Source organism: Fomitopsis serialis (assembly GCF_022376445.1).
Source record: "Fomitopsis serialis strain Sig1Antser10 chromosome Unknown B0H18scaffold_139, whole genome shotgun sequence".
Lineage (NCBI taxonomy): Eukaryota > Fungi > Basidiomycota > Agaricomycetes > Polyporales > Fomitopsidaceae > Fomitopsis > Fomitopsis serialis.
Window position 1 is genome coordinate 57,718 of NW_025955099.1, and position 15,704 is coordinate 73,421.

The 15,704-nt window shown below is 57.0% G+C and overlaps 7 protein-coding genes across 7 annotated transcripts; 3 read left to right on the forward strand and 4 right to left on the reverse strand.

The window, feature by feature from the left end:
• Nucleotides 1-274: 274 nt before the first annotated feature.
• On the reverse strand, nucleotides 275-1,537 carry B0H18DRAFT_886095 (uncharacterized protein; the record flags this gene model as incomplete). Its single annotated transcript, XM_048041109.1, has 5 exons — nucleotides 275-620; nucleotides 673-844; nucleotides 900-1,118; nucleotides 1,172-1,381; nucleotides 1,441-1,537. 5 exons carry the CDS (start codon nucleotides 1,535-1,537, stop codon nucleotides 275-277), a joined length of 1,044 nt encoding a protein of 347 aa, XP_047887052.1.
• Nucleotides 1,538-2,374: 837 nt separating this feature from the next.
• B0H18DRAFT_940000 (uncharacterized protein) lies at nucleotides 2,375-4,617 on the forward strand (the record flags this gene model as incomplete). The annotated part of the gene is made up of 5 exons (XM_048041869.1): nucleotides 2,375-2,449; nucleotides 2,520-2,703; nucleotides 2,768-2,838; nucleotides 2,888-3,498; nucleotides 3,640-4,617. The coding sequence occupies exons 3-5, from the start codon at nucleotides 2,829-2,831 to the stop codon at nucleotides 4,615-4,617; spliced, it is 1,599 nt and encodes a 532-aa protein (XP_047887053.1). The 5' UTR covers nucleotides 2,375-2,449; nucleotides 2,520-2,703; nucleotides 2,768-2,828.
• Nucleotides 4,618-5,430: 813 nt separating this feature from the next.
• On the reverse strand, nucleotides 5,431-7,584 carry B0H18DRAFT_99050 (uncharacterized protein). The gene is made up of 4 exons (XM_048045005.1): nucleotides 7,210-7,584; nucleotides 6,994-7,158; nucleotides 5,721-6,932; nucleotides 5,431-5,659 (listed from the first exon to the last, which is right to left on the reverse strand). Exons 1-4 carry the CDS (start codon nucleotides 7,381-7,383, stop codon nucleotides 5,546-5,548), a joined length of 1,665 nt encoding a protein of 554 aa, XP_047887054.1. The 5' UTR covers nucleotides 7,384-7,584; the 3' UTR covers nucleotides 5,431-5,545.
• A 1,041-nt stretch (nucleotides 7,585-8,625) lies between these two features.
• On the forward strand, nucleotides 8,626-9,064 carry B0H18DRAFT_886033 (bola protein; the record flags this gene model as incomplete). The annotated part of the gene is made up of 4 exons (XM_048041101.1): nucleotides 8,626-8,748; nucleotides 8,804-8,843; nucleotides 8,894-8,943; nucleotides 9,014-9,064. The coding sequence occupies 4 exons, from the start codon at nucleotides 8,626-8,628 to the stop codon at nucleotides 9,062-9,064; spliced, it is 264 nt and encodes an 87-aa protein (XP_047887055.1).
• Nucleotides 9,065-9,337: 273 nt separating this feature from the next.
• Nucleotides 9,338-10,566, reverse strand: B0H18DRAFT_886067 (S-adenosyl-L-methionine-dependent methyltransferase; the record flags this gene model as incomplete). The annotated part of the gene is made up of 6 exons (XM_048041106.1): nucleotides 9,338-9,380; nucleotides 9,430-9,536; nucleotides 9,591-10,080; nucleotides 10,135-10,283; nucleotides 10,340-10,352; nucleotides 10,403-10,566. 6 exons carry the CDS (start codon nucleotides 10,564-10,566, stop codon nucleotides 9,338-9,340), a joined length of 966 nt encoding a protein of 321 aa, XP_047887056.1.
• Nucleotides 10,567-12,755: 2,189 nt separating this feature from the next.
• Nucleotides 12,756-14,369, forward strand: B0H18DRAFT_1042033 (uncharacterized protein). Its single transcript, XM_048030607.1, has 3 exons — nucleotides 12,756-13,075; nucleotides 13,128-13,884; nucleotides 13,944-14,369. The coding sequence occupies exons 1-3, from the start codon at nucleotides 12,877-12,879 to the stop codon at nucleotides 13,954-13,956; spliced, it is 969 nt and encodes a 322-aa protein (XP_047887057.1). The 5' UTR covers nucleotides 12,756-12,876; the 3' UTR covers nucleotides 13,957-14,369.
• Nucleotides 14,358-15,481, reverse strand: B0H18DRAFT_1124986 (uncharacterized protein; the record flags this gene model as incomplete). Its single annotated transcript, XM_048034949.1, has 3 exons — nucleotides 14,358-14,414; nucleotides 14,499-14,611; nucleotides 14,689-15,481. 3 exons carry the CDS (start codon nucleotides 15,479-15,481, stop codon nucleotides 14,358-14,360), a joined length of 963 nt encoding a protein of 320 aa, XP_047887058.1.
• Nucleotides 15,482-15,704: the final 223 nt, after the last annotated feature.

A 15,704-nucleotide genomic window follows, 5' to 3' on the forward strand; every position in this document is an offset into this window, starting at 1 on the left:
TACCAACTGTCCCAACCTTCGCACAATCTGCTACATAGGCTCACTCATAGCTCACCAGAAATTGTGCAGGAGCTCACCGGCACCCCAGAGGGCACCCATGATAGTGCCACAAAAAATCGCGTCGCTCGTCCGTGATATGTACGTCGGTCCCCATCGCTTCGTTCCAAATGCGATGATTGCGTATGCTGGACTATGCTACAATGCGACACTAAATCAAATTTTTTACAAGTACGTCCTGGTTCCACTTCTTTTTCCATCCATCATTGCGCCTCTATCACAAACCAACATCGTTGAGGGTCCTGTCTCCTCCGTCATTTGCGTTCTTGTCCGCGAGACTTTGCGTGGTCGCAGCGAGGGAGCCGCTCTCAGGGAGGTGGCCGACTGCCTTGTGCTCCTGACTCTGAATCTCCGCTGCGAGCTCCTTCGACACCGGCTCCTGTGCGCGCTTGTCCACGACGGACTGTGCCTGAGCAGCGAGCGAGCCAGTGGGTGGGCGGTAGCCGAGGGTCCTGTGCTCCTCAGACTGAAGAGCACGCGCCTCAGGATCAGCGATGGTGTTGACGTTCACATCGACCTGGGCAGCAGAAGCGTTTGTGTCCACACTCTCCTGCCGGAGGGTCCTGCGTTGCGGGTCAGCCACCTAGAAGTGCTAGGCACGCTGGGATCACTTACTCGATGGCGCGTGCGTCCTCGACTGCCGCCTTGGTGAGTGCTGCGGTATCGATACCCGCAGTCGCGTTAGGGTGCTCTGCAGCCACAGCCTGCGCATTAGCTGCCAGTGAGCCAGATGGTGGGCGGTATCCCAGGGCCTTGTGTTCCTCGGACATCAGCTTGCTTGCCTCAGCTATCGTGGATCACACATTAGCGACTATAGAAAGCACCTTCCGTGGGGTACATACCTATGCCGACCTGGTTGAGTGGGACTCTCGGTTGTCCTTCCAGCTTCGCGATATGTGCCGCATCCTCGATCGCGGCGCGCTTGAGCTCCTGGGGAGGGACTCCCGAAGTCGCGTCGGGGTGCTTCGCAGCCGCCGACTGTGCCTGCGATGCGAGGGAGCCCGGAGGCGGGCGGTAGCCCAGCGCCCTGTGCTCCTCCGACTCGAGCTTACGGGCTTCCGCTATGAACGAGACCTCAGCGGGTGCTCGCACCAGGACTCACAAAGATACCCACCCTCGCCGACCTTGTCTACGTCAATGGTCTTCAAGCTCTGGATGCGAGTGGCATCCTCGACAGCTGCCTGCTCCAGGGCTTGCTCGGGGATGTTGGCAGAAGTGTCGGGGTGCTTCGCAGCCTCGGCCTGAGCCGTTGCTGCGAGTGAGCCCGGAGGCGGACGGTAGCCAAGAGCCTTGTGCTCGGCGGACATCAGCTTGCGGGCCTCCGCTGCGTCGTATCGTACGTGTCAGTCGTTGTTGCAGATGCGCGACAGCGCAGATACGTACCTTCCCCGATGTTCTTGAGGTCGACGTGACCCGCACCAGCGAACCGCGTTGCGTCCTGGTGGGCGGCAAACATGACAGAACCAGCGTTGTGAGACATCTTGACAATAGTTGGATTCGTAAAGAGTCGTGAGGTAAGTAGAGACAAGTGACAAGTCGTTCGGTCGGGATGATTTGATCGAGAATACGAAGAAGCAATGTGGGAAGACGGGGGCGGTGACGGCCTAGTTTTATATTCTGACGAGTGCTGCGTCGACAGCAGTGGGGGTGATGGCGGAGGGTGCAGGTGATGTCATTTGCGGTGCGAGAGCGAGTGTGAAGCGGAGCGGTGGTGCCTCGCCAAAACACAAAACATCCAGTCACTGCGACTGTGATGGATGCTGATGGGTGTGGCGCAGGCGGTCTCTCCCTATTCCGGCGCCGTTGAGGGCACTTCTTGCAGTTCTGCTTGAGTCCTGCACGGACTTTCCGAATGTGGAGGTCACTCACTGCAGTGCCTCAACATCAATGAAATAGTTGACTGACAGAGGTGCGATATGCGCGCGGGAGGGGCTTAGCGAGGTGGTGTTACTGTTCCAACGAGCACGACATAGAATCAACTCGTGGATCTGCCAGACTCGGAGAACAAGCTCCTTTCAAGTTGTCCAAGTAGAAAGAACCACTACGTTCTTCTATCTCTGCTATTCATGAACTGAGTTGCTTTATGTAAGTGATATTCCGTTGAAATGAGTCGCTCGCAAAGCCACCGCCTCTAGATCTGTCGACCAGCTCAGTAAGTTCAGACGAAGTCGCAGTGGTGGAGCGACGAGCTTTACACCGCATAACGTCACGCGTGTCGTGTCGAATTTGATCACATGACCGCGTCTCGTAGTTTGTGTACAATGTACTTACATGTCAGATTGTGAGCATTTGTTGACCAGGCCCCAATTGGTGTTCGAAGAAGAGCCCATGTAAACACTGTGCATACTAAGTGGAGTATCTCATCCTAAAGGATATTCGTCGGAATTTGGACCTGAGGCGTGGCAGCTCGGCGTCAGTCTTTGTTCGGATTGAATCAAATCTGAATCGACGAGTCGACTTACAACCGGACTGGATCGTCTCTAGCCATTGCACAGGCGCCCAAGCCCGTGCCCGGTGGCCCCGGGCCAGCCGCTGTGCTTCCTCAGAATCCTCTTCCTCACACTGAGCCTCAGAGACGCAACGTCTGACTTGCGGGAAATTCGTATTGTCTGGCTGAGTTTACGAGACCATTATAAGCCTCAACAAGTGAGTCTGATTACCATCAACATATCTTCCGAATACTCACTACGCGGCGTCTACCCCTACCCAGCCGTACTACTTAGTAGTTCACACAGGGACCAGTCATTGCGTGCTGGCAGCGATAGTTCAAGATGCTAGCAAGTGCGTAAGAGCGCCTCCTCATCTATTGTGGAACTCACAATGTTGGAAGGTGTCAAGGAGAAGGCCATGAAGGCCAAAGACTACAGCGTCGACAAGGCCACGCACACTCGGGACCACATGGTTAGCCAGCCAAGCAAGAAGATCAACTGGGACCCAAACCACAAGAAGCCACCCCCGCCGCCTGTTATGAAGCCAAAGAATAGTGATCTCTACGCGCCTCCTCCGTCCAGGACATCTTCTACCACGAGTAGTGCCAGGAACACGCCTTCCAGTCCGAGTCCGCCCAGCGCTCCAGGACCACCACCTCTGATCCGCAGAGATTCGCGCCCTGACAGTGTCTCTCCGCCTCCTGCTCCGCCTCCGATCTGTAGGCAAACGCGCCCGGACAGTATATCTCCTCCCCTTCCACCACCTCCAGTCCGATCAGTCTCGATCACAAGGTCTTTAGAGACGATCGAAGATGAGAAGATTGACTGGACAAACTTGTCGCCGGAGGACAAACAAGTCTTCTTCAGCTGGCTGGACGAGTTCTTCGCGAGGTACCTCAACTTGCCTGTACCTCCACGAAGCGTGGAGGGAACTAAGAAGATCGTCAAGGAACCTGCTACTCCACTGACCTTGGCTGCGCCTGCACCTAGAACGCCATCCAGTGTCGCAGCGGTGAGTCTCCCTTGCAATCGCAGCATGCAGGGTCACTCAGACGACATGTAGCCTCCCATATCGAAGTGGTCACGACCGGCCCAGCCATCTCCTGCGCTCGCCGTCCCAACAGACGGTGCGAGTCTCGCTTGATTACTACAGACTCCGTGTTCATTTGTAGTACAAGACTTCATTATGTCCTACCCTCCATCGACGCAGTACGGCTCAGCCGCACTTGACGTAGCCATGCACTTTTCGCCGTCTGCTCACTGGGACGACGAGTGGTATAAGAGCTCCAACATGGGATTCGTACCGGGTCTGAAGGGGAGGTCCGACACGCGGCAAGTCGCCACAATCACCCAGCCGGACCCCTACACAGCCGTCTTCCACGGCAGCGCTCTCTTCGCCGATCTCAGCATAGTGTGGTTCTCCGTTTCGTACCCGCTCGCCAGCGAAAGCGACCCCAACGACACCCGCACCGTGCGCCGCGAAGCGCGTTATCTGCCACGCCCCTCGCCCATGGACCGCGGCGCCCTTGTCGAAGCAAGTGAAACGTACGGCGAGACCATCGCGTCGTTCGCTGAGAGCTTCGTGGACGCAGGCGAGTACTGTGCACGGGGCGAGTGCTGGGATCTCGCTGCGAAGGCCATCGAGTGCTTCGAGCAGTACGACTACGTGCCTCCGCCTATCCCAAGCACACTGCGCACGCACGGACATCTCATATTTGAAGGGAAGGCGATGGGGAAGGGCAACCAGGTCGGGCGCTGGCGCGGCGGGGACGATCGCGTACGCCGGGGTGACATCGTCGAATGGCGCAAGGTGCGCTTCGTCATGTCCACTGGCAGGATGACGCAGACGAAGATGCTGGGAAACCCGGACCACACCGCGGTCATCGTGAGCGACGCAGTCCCGTCCGTGCAGGTGTCGGATGGGCAGTCTTTGAAGCCGGCCGACCTGGGCACGCTGGAGGTGGTTGACCAGAGTGTAAGCACGGGCATCAAGCCGAAGCTTGACAAGTGCGTCATGAGCGGGTTCGAGGAAGGGGAGGTGTGGATTTACCGGCCGGTGAGTATGCAGGCGTACATCGGTTGTGCATTGCAGGCCGAATGTCCGGAGGGAATCAACGCACTCAGGGTGTGACGCTGAACAGTATGTATGGATATTGCTATCTCTGATGCTGGGCTGTATCTATCTATGTTTAAGTATGTAATTTGATGGCCTCACTGTATCGCTGCGAGCGATTCTGTCGAATACGGACGCAACCGCCTGTAAGGCATGGCAATCTTCAGCTTCTCCTGCCATCTGAACCACAAGAGACATTCCATACCTCGCAGCTATGCTATGCGCCGTTGACGGCCGGTTCAGTAGCACCTCTACATCAGTGATGTCTTCGGTGGCTCTGCAGCATGGTTTGTTAGCAGACAGTACTGCTTCAGTGGAGACTACTTACGGTCTGCCTTCCAATACATCCCGAAGGAGGCGCAATCGTTGACGTATCCCAAGGAGCGCATTCCCATTCGACGGAACTGCCATTGCATCACAAAGAGACACCAGGGCTTCCAGTGCACCGAGGGCGCCCAGTGGTAACAGATGTATGTCACGTTTGGCGACGGCTATACATCCGTCCACCAGCCTGCATACGACCCACCACGCGCTCTTGCTGTCCATCTTCTGAGCTATAATATTCACTGCTTCCGAGCTCGAGTTGCCTGTAGCGGAAACCACCGCATTCTCGATCAGGTCGACGTCGGGGGAGGGCAGCCTCGCCGACATCACAAGGATGGCGGATAGAAGAGAGGTTGCTGTTACGAGGTTGTCCTCATCTTGCAGTGGTCGCATACAAGAACTCAAGATTTGGATGTCTGCGAATGAAGTATCTGATTTCTTGGTCTTCGACTATGGGTGGAATGCTTACTATGTTCGTTGGGCGGGAATTGTCCAGAGTAGCGGTAAGCCACGTCGACCATCTCGTCTCCGGCGCCTTGGGAAACGCCCGTTGTCTGTATCAAAGCGCAGAGGCGGTCGTAAACCGATGATTGCAGTGGAGGAGTAGCGTAGATGATGTGGTCTAAGGCTTGAAGAATGCTCCTTTGTCGGCTCGCTGATGGGGCCGAATCGCCGTGGTTCCGTTGCAGCTGTTCCACCATGTCCAAGCACATATGGCCGAGAGCCACACACAGTTCTGACGATATGGTACAACCACGATTAGAGTGTTACTACTTGCCGTAGTACACGGAACGTACCTGGGTGATCCCCAGAAATTTCGGTGCGTTCCGCCAGATGAGTGCAAGGGCTTCTTTGCGGGGCTCTGGTGACAGGTCTGCGCCGATAAACCAGGCCACATAGCCCTCGTAGACCGAACAGTCTGTTACGGGCATAGCGGAAAGGAGTCGCCCGAGTAGATCGAGGAGCCTGGGCTCTTCGCGCTGCTGATCGGCCTCGCCCCCCTCTGCCTCGATACGACGGAGCATCTGCAGCGTCAAGTGGCCCATGACAACGACAGAATTGTTGTCCATCTCGTCTGCAAGCCACTTCGGCATCGGTCTCTGGCCGGCTGTGGTGTCGATGAAGTGAGCGCGTTCCTGGATTATACGGTAGAAGATAGCCAGCGCGGAGTAGATGTCGGCGTGGCTGAGGCAGGGCTTGACGACTTGATCGAGGAAGGTGTCACCACCTATGAACTTATCGGCAGCGACGAGCACGTCCAAGCTGTCTTCGCCCTTACCAAGGCGCCGCAACTTGGCCTTCTCCCTGGCAATCCAGCTTGACCCCGGCCTGATGGCTCTTCCCGCGAACAGGAATGTTCTCCACCCCGTGAGGAACCCGAACTTCGAGACAAGGGTGAACAGTTGTGTGATTCGGCGGAGCCCTTGGTACACGCGCCACGCCTGAGGGGACCTGTATGGGCAGTCGCCCGCCAGAGTTGGCGCGACGGTCGTGTACAAAGTGAACGCGAGGATCAGCGCTGTCGGCGCCAACACGACGCCCGCGACGAGGTGGTTCATTGTCCAGAGAAAGAGTTCCATTCCGACGAGGAATAAAGCGAGGGCGATCTGAAGTAGGAGCGGGATCAATGTGATGATCTCGGGGACGCGCCAGCCAAGCAGCCCTCGTCGCCGAGAGTGCCACATTTGAGCGCGCTGTCGCGGTACGACGCTCTGTGGGACGACATAGTGCTCGAGCCATTGTTTGACGCTGATGCCGATGGATGCAGCGGCCAGACTGAGAACTAGCGCAAAGAACCATAGGGTATTCACGGCGACCGCCAGGCCGGTCGTTCCGCTTGTAGGCACATTGATCGTGCCATTGAGGTTCTCGATGCCCCCGGGAAGTATAGTCATGTTGGCCGACATAACGAGAATGAATGCAGGTGGTGGTGAAGCCTGGAAGGATGGCTGGAGACTAGACCAATACTGGTTGACGAAGGTGGCGACTATCGCGGAGAACAGACCTGCCTACGGGAAGCGAAGACTCAGTCATGTCAATCGCACGACGCTCACTTTCGTAGGTACTTACGAAGACCAGCATTGTGTCAATTTCTTCCTTCCAATTCTGAATGGTGACTTCTTCATGTTTCCAGACCTCTTCAGCGCACATGGCCCACGCGCCAGATGTATCTGACGCAGACGCAGGATTCTGGCCATCCGCGTTGTGGATGTCGATCTTGCCATCCTGCCTGCTCTGCGTACAGTGAGTCTCGCTTGTAGAGAGGACATAGACTAGGAACGCTACCTGATAGTCTGCGATGCCATTGCTGCTCCTCGGTCGCTGACTTTGTGGAGCAGAAAGGTCGTCGCTGGAACTGATGTTGATAATGACGTCCGGGTCGGAAGTACTCGCCAATCTGCTGTAACGCGAGTGGTATGAAGTCGGGAGGGCGCGCATCCGTGTGTCAGGCGAGGCCATCGAATAATATGCAATGTTCGAACGGATTTGGTGTCGACACTGGCTATCAGCGTCGCGAAGAGGAGGCGAGAGCCTGAGTCCGAGGTGCGAGGGATCCCGCAAGATCCGGTGGGGGGGAGACAAAAGTCAATCGACTACACAGTCTTTGGGGCGAACAGATGCGCGAGCCCTTGTTATACAGCCCCTACATGTCGCTTCACGTTCCGAACACATGTCAGTTCTTTTGATCACCTCTGATCATTGTGTGAGAAGCTGCAAGGCGCTGCCGAAGACAGCGCAGTGCCTCCATAGTGCTGCGCCGGAATACCAAGCTTCGGAATGCGCCCCAAGTAGCAAGCTGCGGCACTTAGCTGACTGCAGTTCGTCTGGCGAAGGACTCCGCGATGGTGGGCAATGCTGAATGCGATGATACGCCAGTCAGGAACAGAAGCCTGACGAGACGACGGGATGTCTGAGCGCCTCCCAGTGCAAGACTGCCTACATCTGTCGCCGAGTAAGCTCTGACAATGGCACAGACATTTCTGTTCATGGGCGCACGCACTACTGTCCACGGCAACACGGCTGTCTCCTGCAGCATGCAAGACAAAAGCCATGGGTTCGACCAAGGTTCGTCAGTCCGAGACGTATCGCTGCGCTGGACGGGCGAGTAGCATGGCCGAGGAGCTGGCAGCAACAGCGTGATCTGGGCTGTCCCATAGAGGCCCTACTGTAGGCATTGTGTGATCGAATGGAGGTACGAACGTGCGTAGCGTTCGATATCGCCACCCCCGTAAGGCGATGTAAACCTTACCATTATCGGAGGGACGGCACGGGCGTGCGGCCAAACCACATTGTTCCGCACTACAGCAGATTGAGTATTTTGACTTTGACTGAGCCTTTCTTGAGCGGAGGCCGGACGGCTCGGAAGACATAAGTAATTCCTGTACACGGACCGGGCTCCCAAGCCCAACCATTCTGCCGAACGCTATTGGCCGATTGGCAGCGTCTGCTGGCACGGAGCATACACTGCCGCTGGAATTTCGAAGTAATTGTGAGAGTGCAATTCGCCCAGGCGTCGAGACGGTGAAGACGACAGTTCGCGCGATGTTCTGAGTCAGACTTGGTTATGGGGAAAGCTACCTCCGGATCGGGATCTCCCGACGAATATATATATTGGGTAAGAGACCAACTGAGATCTTATCAGATACGCTCCCCCCATCCTCTCCTGCTCGCTCAATTTCTGTTCCCCGCCTGGTCGACGCCATGCCCATCTCAAGAGACAACCTCGAGAGCGCGATCCGCGGCGCTCTGCCCATCATCCACCTCGACATCATCGACCAGTCGAACGGGTGCGGGGAGAACTACGCGGTGTTCGTCGTGAGCCCGGTGAGTTCGCTCCTGTTGCACGCAGAAGGCGGATCGTCTGAGACGAGTTTGTCAGGCCTTCGAGGGCAAGAACACGTTGGCGAGGCATAGATTCAGTAAGCACCGTTTACGTAGGCCGCCGCCTGGCTGATCGGGTGCAATTTAGTAAATGAAGTCCTCAAGGATCAGATCGCCCAGATGCACGCCTTCTCTCAGGTTAGTGCGCCCTGCAGGTCCAGCCATACGCACCTGTTGGATTTGTATGCTCACATGCTCACGGTCGTAGAAAACGCTGACTCCGAAGCAATACGAAGTGCAGCAGAGCAAGGAGGCATGATACCTGCCACAGACGACCCGTGAGCAACGTCTCTTGTCCGCCTTCATACCACCCCTCACGCGACTGAAGCAGCAATAGGGGTTGATGCCAATATTTAAGGTGCTCGCCGTTGCAGCATCGTGTGCTCTTGATCTTCATTGTACGAGTGAAGCGGTGTATCATTACAGTAGAGTACTTTTAGCAACCATGGATGCACATACCAATACAACAACAGCCACGACAGATAGACGTCAGAAGGATCCTAGCCCAAATCGACCATACGAACAACGGAGATCATGCGAAGTGTATGCCAGCTTCGTGGAATGCCGATAGCAGTCTGGGTGGAAGCGTCAGCGAGACCCGTCAAAGACGTAATGGACACTCACTTCAGCAGATCGTCAATATCCATCTTCGCTGCTCGGCTCTCTGCATAGCCAGTCTCCTGCAAGACTTCCTGTACCTTCTTTTTCATATCGACGTTGTCCTCGACCATCTGCACAGCGTTGTAGTCAATTACTGCACTGGCATGTGCACCGCCAGGACGTACCACATTGTTCATCGACGCCCACGTCCTCCAATTGCTCTCCAACATCTCCATCACGCCCTTCGCGAGGAAATTCGCGTGTATAATCTTGTTCCTCCTGCTGAACACGATCCTCGCCAGCCCGTCGAACTCGCCAAACTCCACGGGCGGCGGGGGGTCCCGTGGGACGAGCCGGATCACGCTGCTCTCGACCTTGGGCGGGGGGCGGAAGTTGTTCTTGCTGACGTGCATCGTGAGGTCGACCTTCGCGTAGAGCTGGACGTTCGCGGAGAGGCGCGACCAGAGCTCGGTGCCGGGACGCGCGACGAGGCGCATCGCGAACTCGCGCTGGAACATGAGGATCGCGACGCGGAAGAGCGGGCGGTGCGAGAGGAGGCGGAAGACGAGCGGCGAGGAGATCTGGTACGGCGTATTGGAGATGCAGACGTCGAAGTAGGGGAGCGTGGCTTTGACGAAGTCGCCGATGATGATCTCGAGCTTGCGTTGTTCGGGTCTGCGTTGCGTTGTTGGGATGGGTGAAGGCAGGAAGAAATAGAGCACTACTCACTTTCCCTGCACTCGTTTGGTGAGCTCGGCTGCCATCCGAGGGTCCATCTCCACAGCCGTTACATGTTTCGCCTTCTCCAAGATCTTGACTGTCAAATTACCCGTACCAGGGCCGACCTCGAGCACTTTGTCTGTCGGACGCAGACTCGCCTAAGCCATGCGCTCCGTCAGGCTTTCCTTCACCATCTAGACTCCCTGATACGTACTGTGTCAACAATCCTGTGAACAGCATAAGCACCATGAAAAGACACTCACAGAACTAAACGCACGTTTGGGCCGTCTGCGGGTTCTTAAGGATATGTTGGCCGAACCGCTCAGTGTTGAAGATCGGGTTGTGTACGCCAGATGAGGACCCTGACGACTCTCCCGCGGACTTTGACTTCGCGGAAGGTAAATGTGCCCTGCTAAAGCGGTCTGACGTTGCTCGAGGCATGGCAATGTATGTGTCGGGGTATAGACGACAACAGAGCGAGGGGATTGAGATGATCGACTGGACCAAGACTGGAGCAAAATGCTGAGCGCTCAATTGCCATATATCGGGCCGGGATCTCGGGCACCTCTGCATTTGAAGACTTCCCCTCAGTCCGAGGGCAGAATAACTACCCTCTTCGAAGTGTGAGTGCAGCTTAATGCATCTTAGTGACATACTACACTACTTGAAATGGTTATAGGAACCTCGACTCATGGGGAGTGAATATTTTCCTGACGAGGGTGCAAATAGGCGCTGATACACCCCAGTCGGCCAGCCTCAATCGAGTTATATATATCGCTGCAGGTCGTTTACAAGCCCATATAATTCTTGTATAGTTGCTAGAGATACAATGACTAATATGAGACAGTTGTCAGAGCGAAGGATGGGAGCAAGGCGATGGAAGACGATGGACAATGTCCGGAAGTGAGGATGCTTAGGTAATACTTACCAAATCTGGGTGTTATCCTCCAAAGTCACTGCTCCCAGTTTTGGCTGTAGGGGCCTATAATTGTGTATACATAGGAATGAGCTGTGCAGGTATACGACAGTTCTATAAGCGTGGCCATAGAACGGGGAGCAGCTAGTTGAGGTCGGTCTCAGTGACCTAGGGTGGCTGAGATCCTGGCCCGATTGGTCATTGAATCATTGCGCGATTGAGCGCTTGTGCAATGACCCTCCTTTACCCAGACCTTCGACGACTACTCAGCTTGGCCATGGCCATCTCTCAATGAAAGCCGTCTGCCTGTTCAATACATCTATGCTACCTTAAGACGAATGGATGGCCTACTGCACGGCGACCTTATGAAGGCTGTGGGAATCCATGCGGTCGACGTTGATCTCCTTCTGTAACGACACGCCCAATGGCAGTACTGTATACGTGTTCGTCCAGGTTCGTCTCCGCCTCTAACGTGCAATAGTTTGTACTTCTACGAACCGCTGATCGTCCCGCATGACTACCAGCGAAGCGAACCATCCACAATTCGTGCGCAGTTCACGCGTCTCCATCGTCGATGATTAGCCCGTCGGTACCCGGGAGAAGTTCGCTCAGTGTGGAGAGGCAGCTTCGCGTGTCTCGCGGGGAGACGATGCACGGCGTACGTCCGGGAACGCACCCTTTTATTGCGCCGTTGCTGCGTGTGCGGTATGCGAGAGCTGTTTATAGCTCTCCCGGAGATCGGTTCTAGCGGCGGAGGACCGCATGCTCGAAACCCGAGGTCATGACGCGCATGCGCTCGGAAGTAGGGAGTTGCGTTCTCATCTGTTCTCATACGCAATGCGGGGTTGTGCAATTAACCCAGCTCCGCTAAGTACTTATGGATGCTTCCCTTCGTGATTCCTCCGGCCCATCTGCTGCGTGGATGCTAATCTCACCTTGTTCTCGTAACAGCTGCCAGCAAGTGTCACATATTGCGAACGCCCATGCGGAAGCAGTTGCTCGAGACCTCGGAAGGACTACATAGCGTCTGTATAGCGCTACGTCCGCATCAAGTTGCGTACATAGGTGCGCGTATACGCTCAAGTAGTGGCACTGGATAGCCCGTAGACGACGTTGCGACTCTACACAGTTTTGTGATACTTGTACATGTTTGCACAATACGACTTTGCGGTGGCACCGTGGCAGCAACGCGGGCAAATGACGACTTCTCGATCCGAACACGATCATCCCTCGAACCCACTCCACCGCGCTAGCCTCGTCGCGATAACCGTGACAGCGGGTTCTCATCCAATATCATTGGTGAGCGCTATAATCCACGAGTGATCATATCGCGAGTTCTGAGTCTAACGCACGCTTCGCCTTCGCAAGCTCCCCGTATTGCATTGTTCACTATCGTATGCACGGCGGCGGCACCACATGTACATAAGTATACTCACGACGCGTGCGGCGGACTTCCGACAAGCACTGACATCGAGCGAATTCCCGCGTGGCCAACGCAGGCTCATCGCTTTCGGCAGTGCTCACAGCCTAAGTGCACGCGAGGATGGCGCGTTGGCTGGCCAACGCGAAGTCGAGGATCGCGTCTTGCGAGGGCGACTGCGGCGAAGCAGCAGCGATGATGGCGGCGTGACCCCCGAATCAGGTGATGGTGACGGGACGCGGGCACTGCCCATGACGTGACCCCGCAGTCGAACGCACCCCAGATTCAAGCGAACGCTCCCCGTTCCACCAGCCCCACCGCCTGAACCACTCCTTAAAGCCATGCGCCCTATTATCTCTCGCCTTTACACTCGACCACCACCATCTCCATCTCACCGCGCTCACCACTCACCGCCATGATTGCGACTGCAACTGCCCCGAGCATCGTCACCTCCGAGGTCCCAGTGGTCAACGGCGACATCCTGCGCGCTACCGGCTCCCCTGCCGAGTCTCTGACTGCGGACGACGTCGACATCGCACCGCCTAAGACAGCTGCTACCCGGCGACCTTCCATTGCAGAGGCCGTCGGGATCGACCTTGAGGCTGTAGGCAGATGTGAGTCGGTCTCATTCTTCGATAGTATCAGGACGCTAACCGCGCTACGCAGCGGAGGCCCGGAAGATCATGTCCGAAGAGCACCGGGTGCTCGGTTTCCGCCCGCCCCACGGCTCGCTCGCTGCAGAGGTGCAGGCTGCGGCCGCGAAGCACCCCGAGGGAAAGCCGGGCAAGCAGCTCCCCGACCCCGTCACGCTCAAGGAGCTCGCCCGCCAGGACGCCGAGCGCATCCTCGCCGAACGCAAGACCAACGTCGATGCGAGCTCGCCCGGCGTCAAGGTCATCCACGCGAACGGCGCGAAGGCCGTCTCACCGCCCGCCACAGGCGGCGTGAACCTCGGCGCCATCAGTGCCACTGAGGCGCGTACGCTCATGTCGCACGAGCACAAGGCACTGGGCTTTCGTCCGCCGCCCGGCTCGCTCGCTGCTGAGGCGCAGGCGGCCGCCTCGAAGCACCCCGAGGGCGCAGGCGTCCCGACGGTCGACCCCGAACTGCTGAAGGACATTGCGCTCAAGGACGCTGAGCGCATCAAGGCCGACCGCGAGGTAAACTTGGTGGGCGAGGTCAACGTCAGCACCATCGGCGAGGCTGGGGCAGAGCATCTCGCCAACGCAACGAAGGAGGCTCTCGGACACACCCCGCCGCCCGATTCACTCGCAGGCGAGGCGCAGCGCGCAGCGGAGGCATACCCTGAAGGCGGCAGCTTCCCCGTGATGGATGGCGACGTGCAGCGCATCGAGGACGTCGGTCGTCGGGAAGGCGAGAAGCTCAAGGCGCAGGAGGCCGCGGAGCAGCCGACGGTGGATGGGTGAGTCGCTGTCATCGTATTGTGGGAAGGTTGAAAGGTACGAACGGTGCAGTGAACAGACACACCGCGTGAATGGGCTCGTGGGCGACGTCGCGTCCATCCAACTGAGCGACTTCCACAGGCCGTCGACGGGCGGCGGCCTGGCAAGCCCCGAAAACTTGTCGATGAAGCACGGACTCGGCGCCGTGCTGCGCTCGTCGGTAATGCGCCGCATCTCGACGGGCGATTCCGTCGAAATCATCGGAGACGTCATTGGCTGAAGGCCGTGACAGGATATCCCCCCGTAACTTATCAAACCCAACGTCCCCTCACAGCGCAAGTGTACGATTGTGATGAGTATTTTATGTCGCTGTCGTGCTATAATCGTCTGTCCGTCCAATGTATCGTCATAGCTCTGTCGAGATCAGCAATACCCCGCTAGTCGGCGTGTATATACATATATCGATTCCACCTCGAAACGAAGTCTCGTTGTCTTAGAAGTCCAATCGTTGGTCCCGAAAGCTTGATACTTGAAGTCTTGAACCTTGCAGCTAGCTGCAAGAATAAATGTGTGAGTACGCATAATGGTCAGTGTACATGCACATAGGGAAATCAGAGCTATCTGTTAGTGTCACAGCTTCCTGCGTAGCTTCCCAGATCCTCGCAAAGTCATGATCGCACTTGAGGCCCAGGCTGCGAAGGTTACACTTCCGCACGCTCTCACTGAGAAGCAGAGTGGCATTAGCATCTGTGATGACGACGTCAGTTGCGGCCGTAGTAACCAATCACAATGGAGCCAATCACAATGGAGCAGCAACTACGCACCATGCGAAGGGTCGACCGGGCATTCGTAGGTGAAGTCCATGTGCAGGTCCTTAATAGTCTCATACCCACCTTTGTCCAGGAACTCATGGAACCGCACGACGTCCTCCACCGAGCCGAACTGCGCCTCGATGCTCTCGAGGCGGGGCAAGCCCTGTCTCAGCAATATAGACTGAAAGTCGTTCGGCAGACCGCTCGCGTTGAACACGACCATCCGCCTCAGCTCGGGCAGCGGAACGACCGCCGCGGCCGGCGCGGAGACGTCGCCCACCCCCGAGAGCATGCGCGTTTCGACGAACACGTCCCGCACCCGCGGGAACGCGCGCAGCAGCCCGTCCAGCGCGTCGAGGTCGCACCACGTCGCCTTCAGCTTCACCGACTCGACGGAGTGGAGCGAGCCGAGGAGCTCGTACCACACAGGCTGGAGCTGCTGCCCCGTGCACCGCACGCACTTCACCCCGCCTCCTCGGCGGAGCTGTTCGAATATCTGAGAGAGCGCGGTGCGTGTGGGGAGCTTGCTCAGCCAGGCGGGGATCCGGACCTCGCGGGCGGCACGCGCGAGGGAGGGGGACGCGCGGAGGATGTCGGCGAAGGCGAGGATCCGCGGGGCGGATTTGAGGTTGAGGGAGGAGAAGAGGTGGTGCCGGGTGGCGGGGGCCCAGGCGCGCGCGACGCGGCTGCTGGCGATGAGCGTGGCCGTGTCGGCGAAGTTGAAGTCGATGATGTGTTCGACGAGTTCGGGGGGTATGTAGGGAGAGGGTTGGGCTATTATGTTGTGTCTTTCCTGTCGGTGCATACTGATCTAATTACTGAAAAGAAGGTGAAGGCGACATGTCAGTCAGGATAGCCCTGAAGTCATTTCAACAAGGTGGACACACACCTGAAGTCCTAAGGCGGCCTACGACGTGCTACGCCGCTTTGAGGTATGAATGGAAGAGTAGAGTGGGCATGACGAGCGGACAAGACCATCATATATACCAGGTAGCGATGGTCCGTTAAGTCCGTGGCCAACTGTGGCC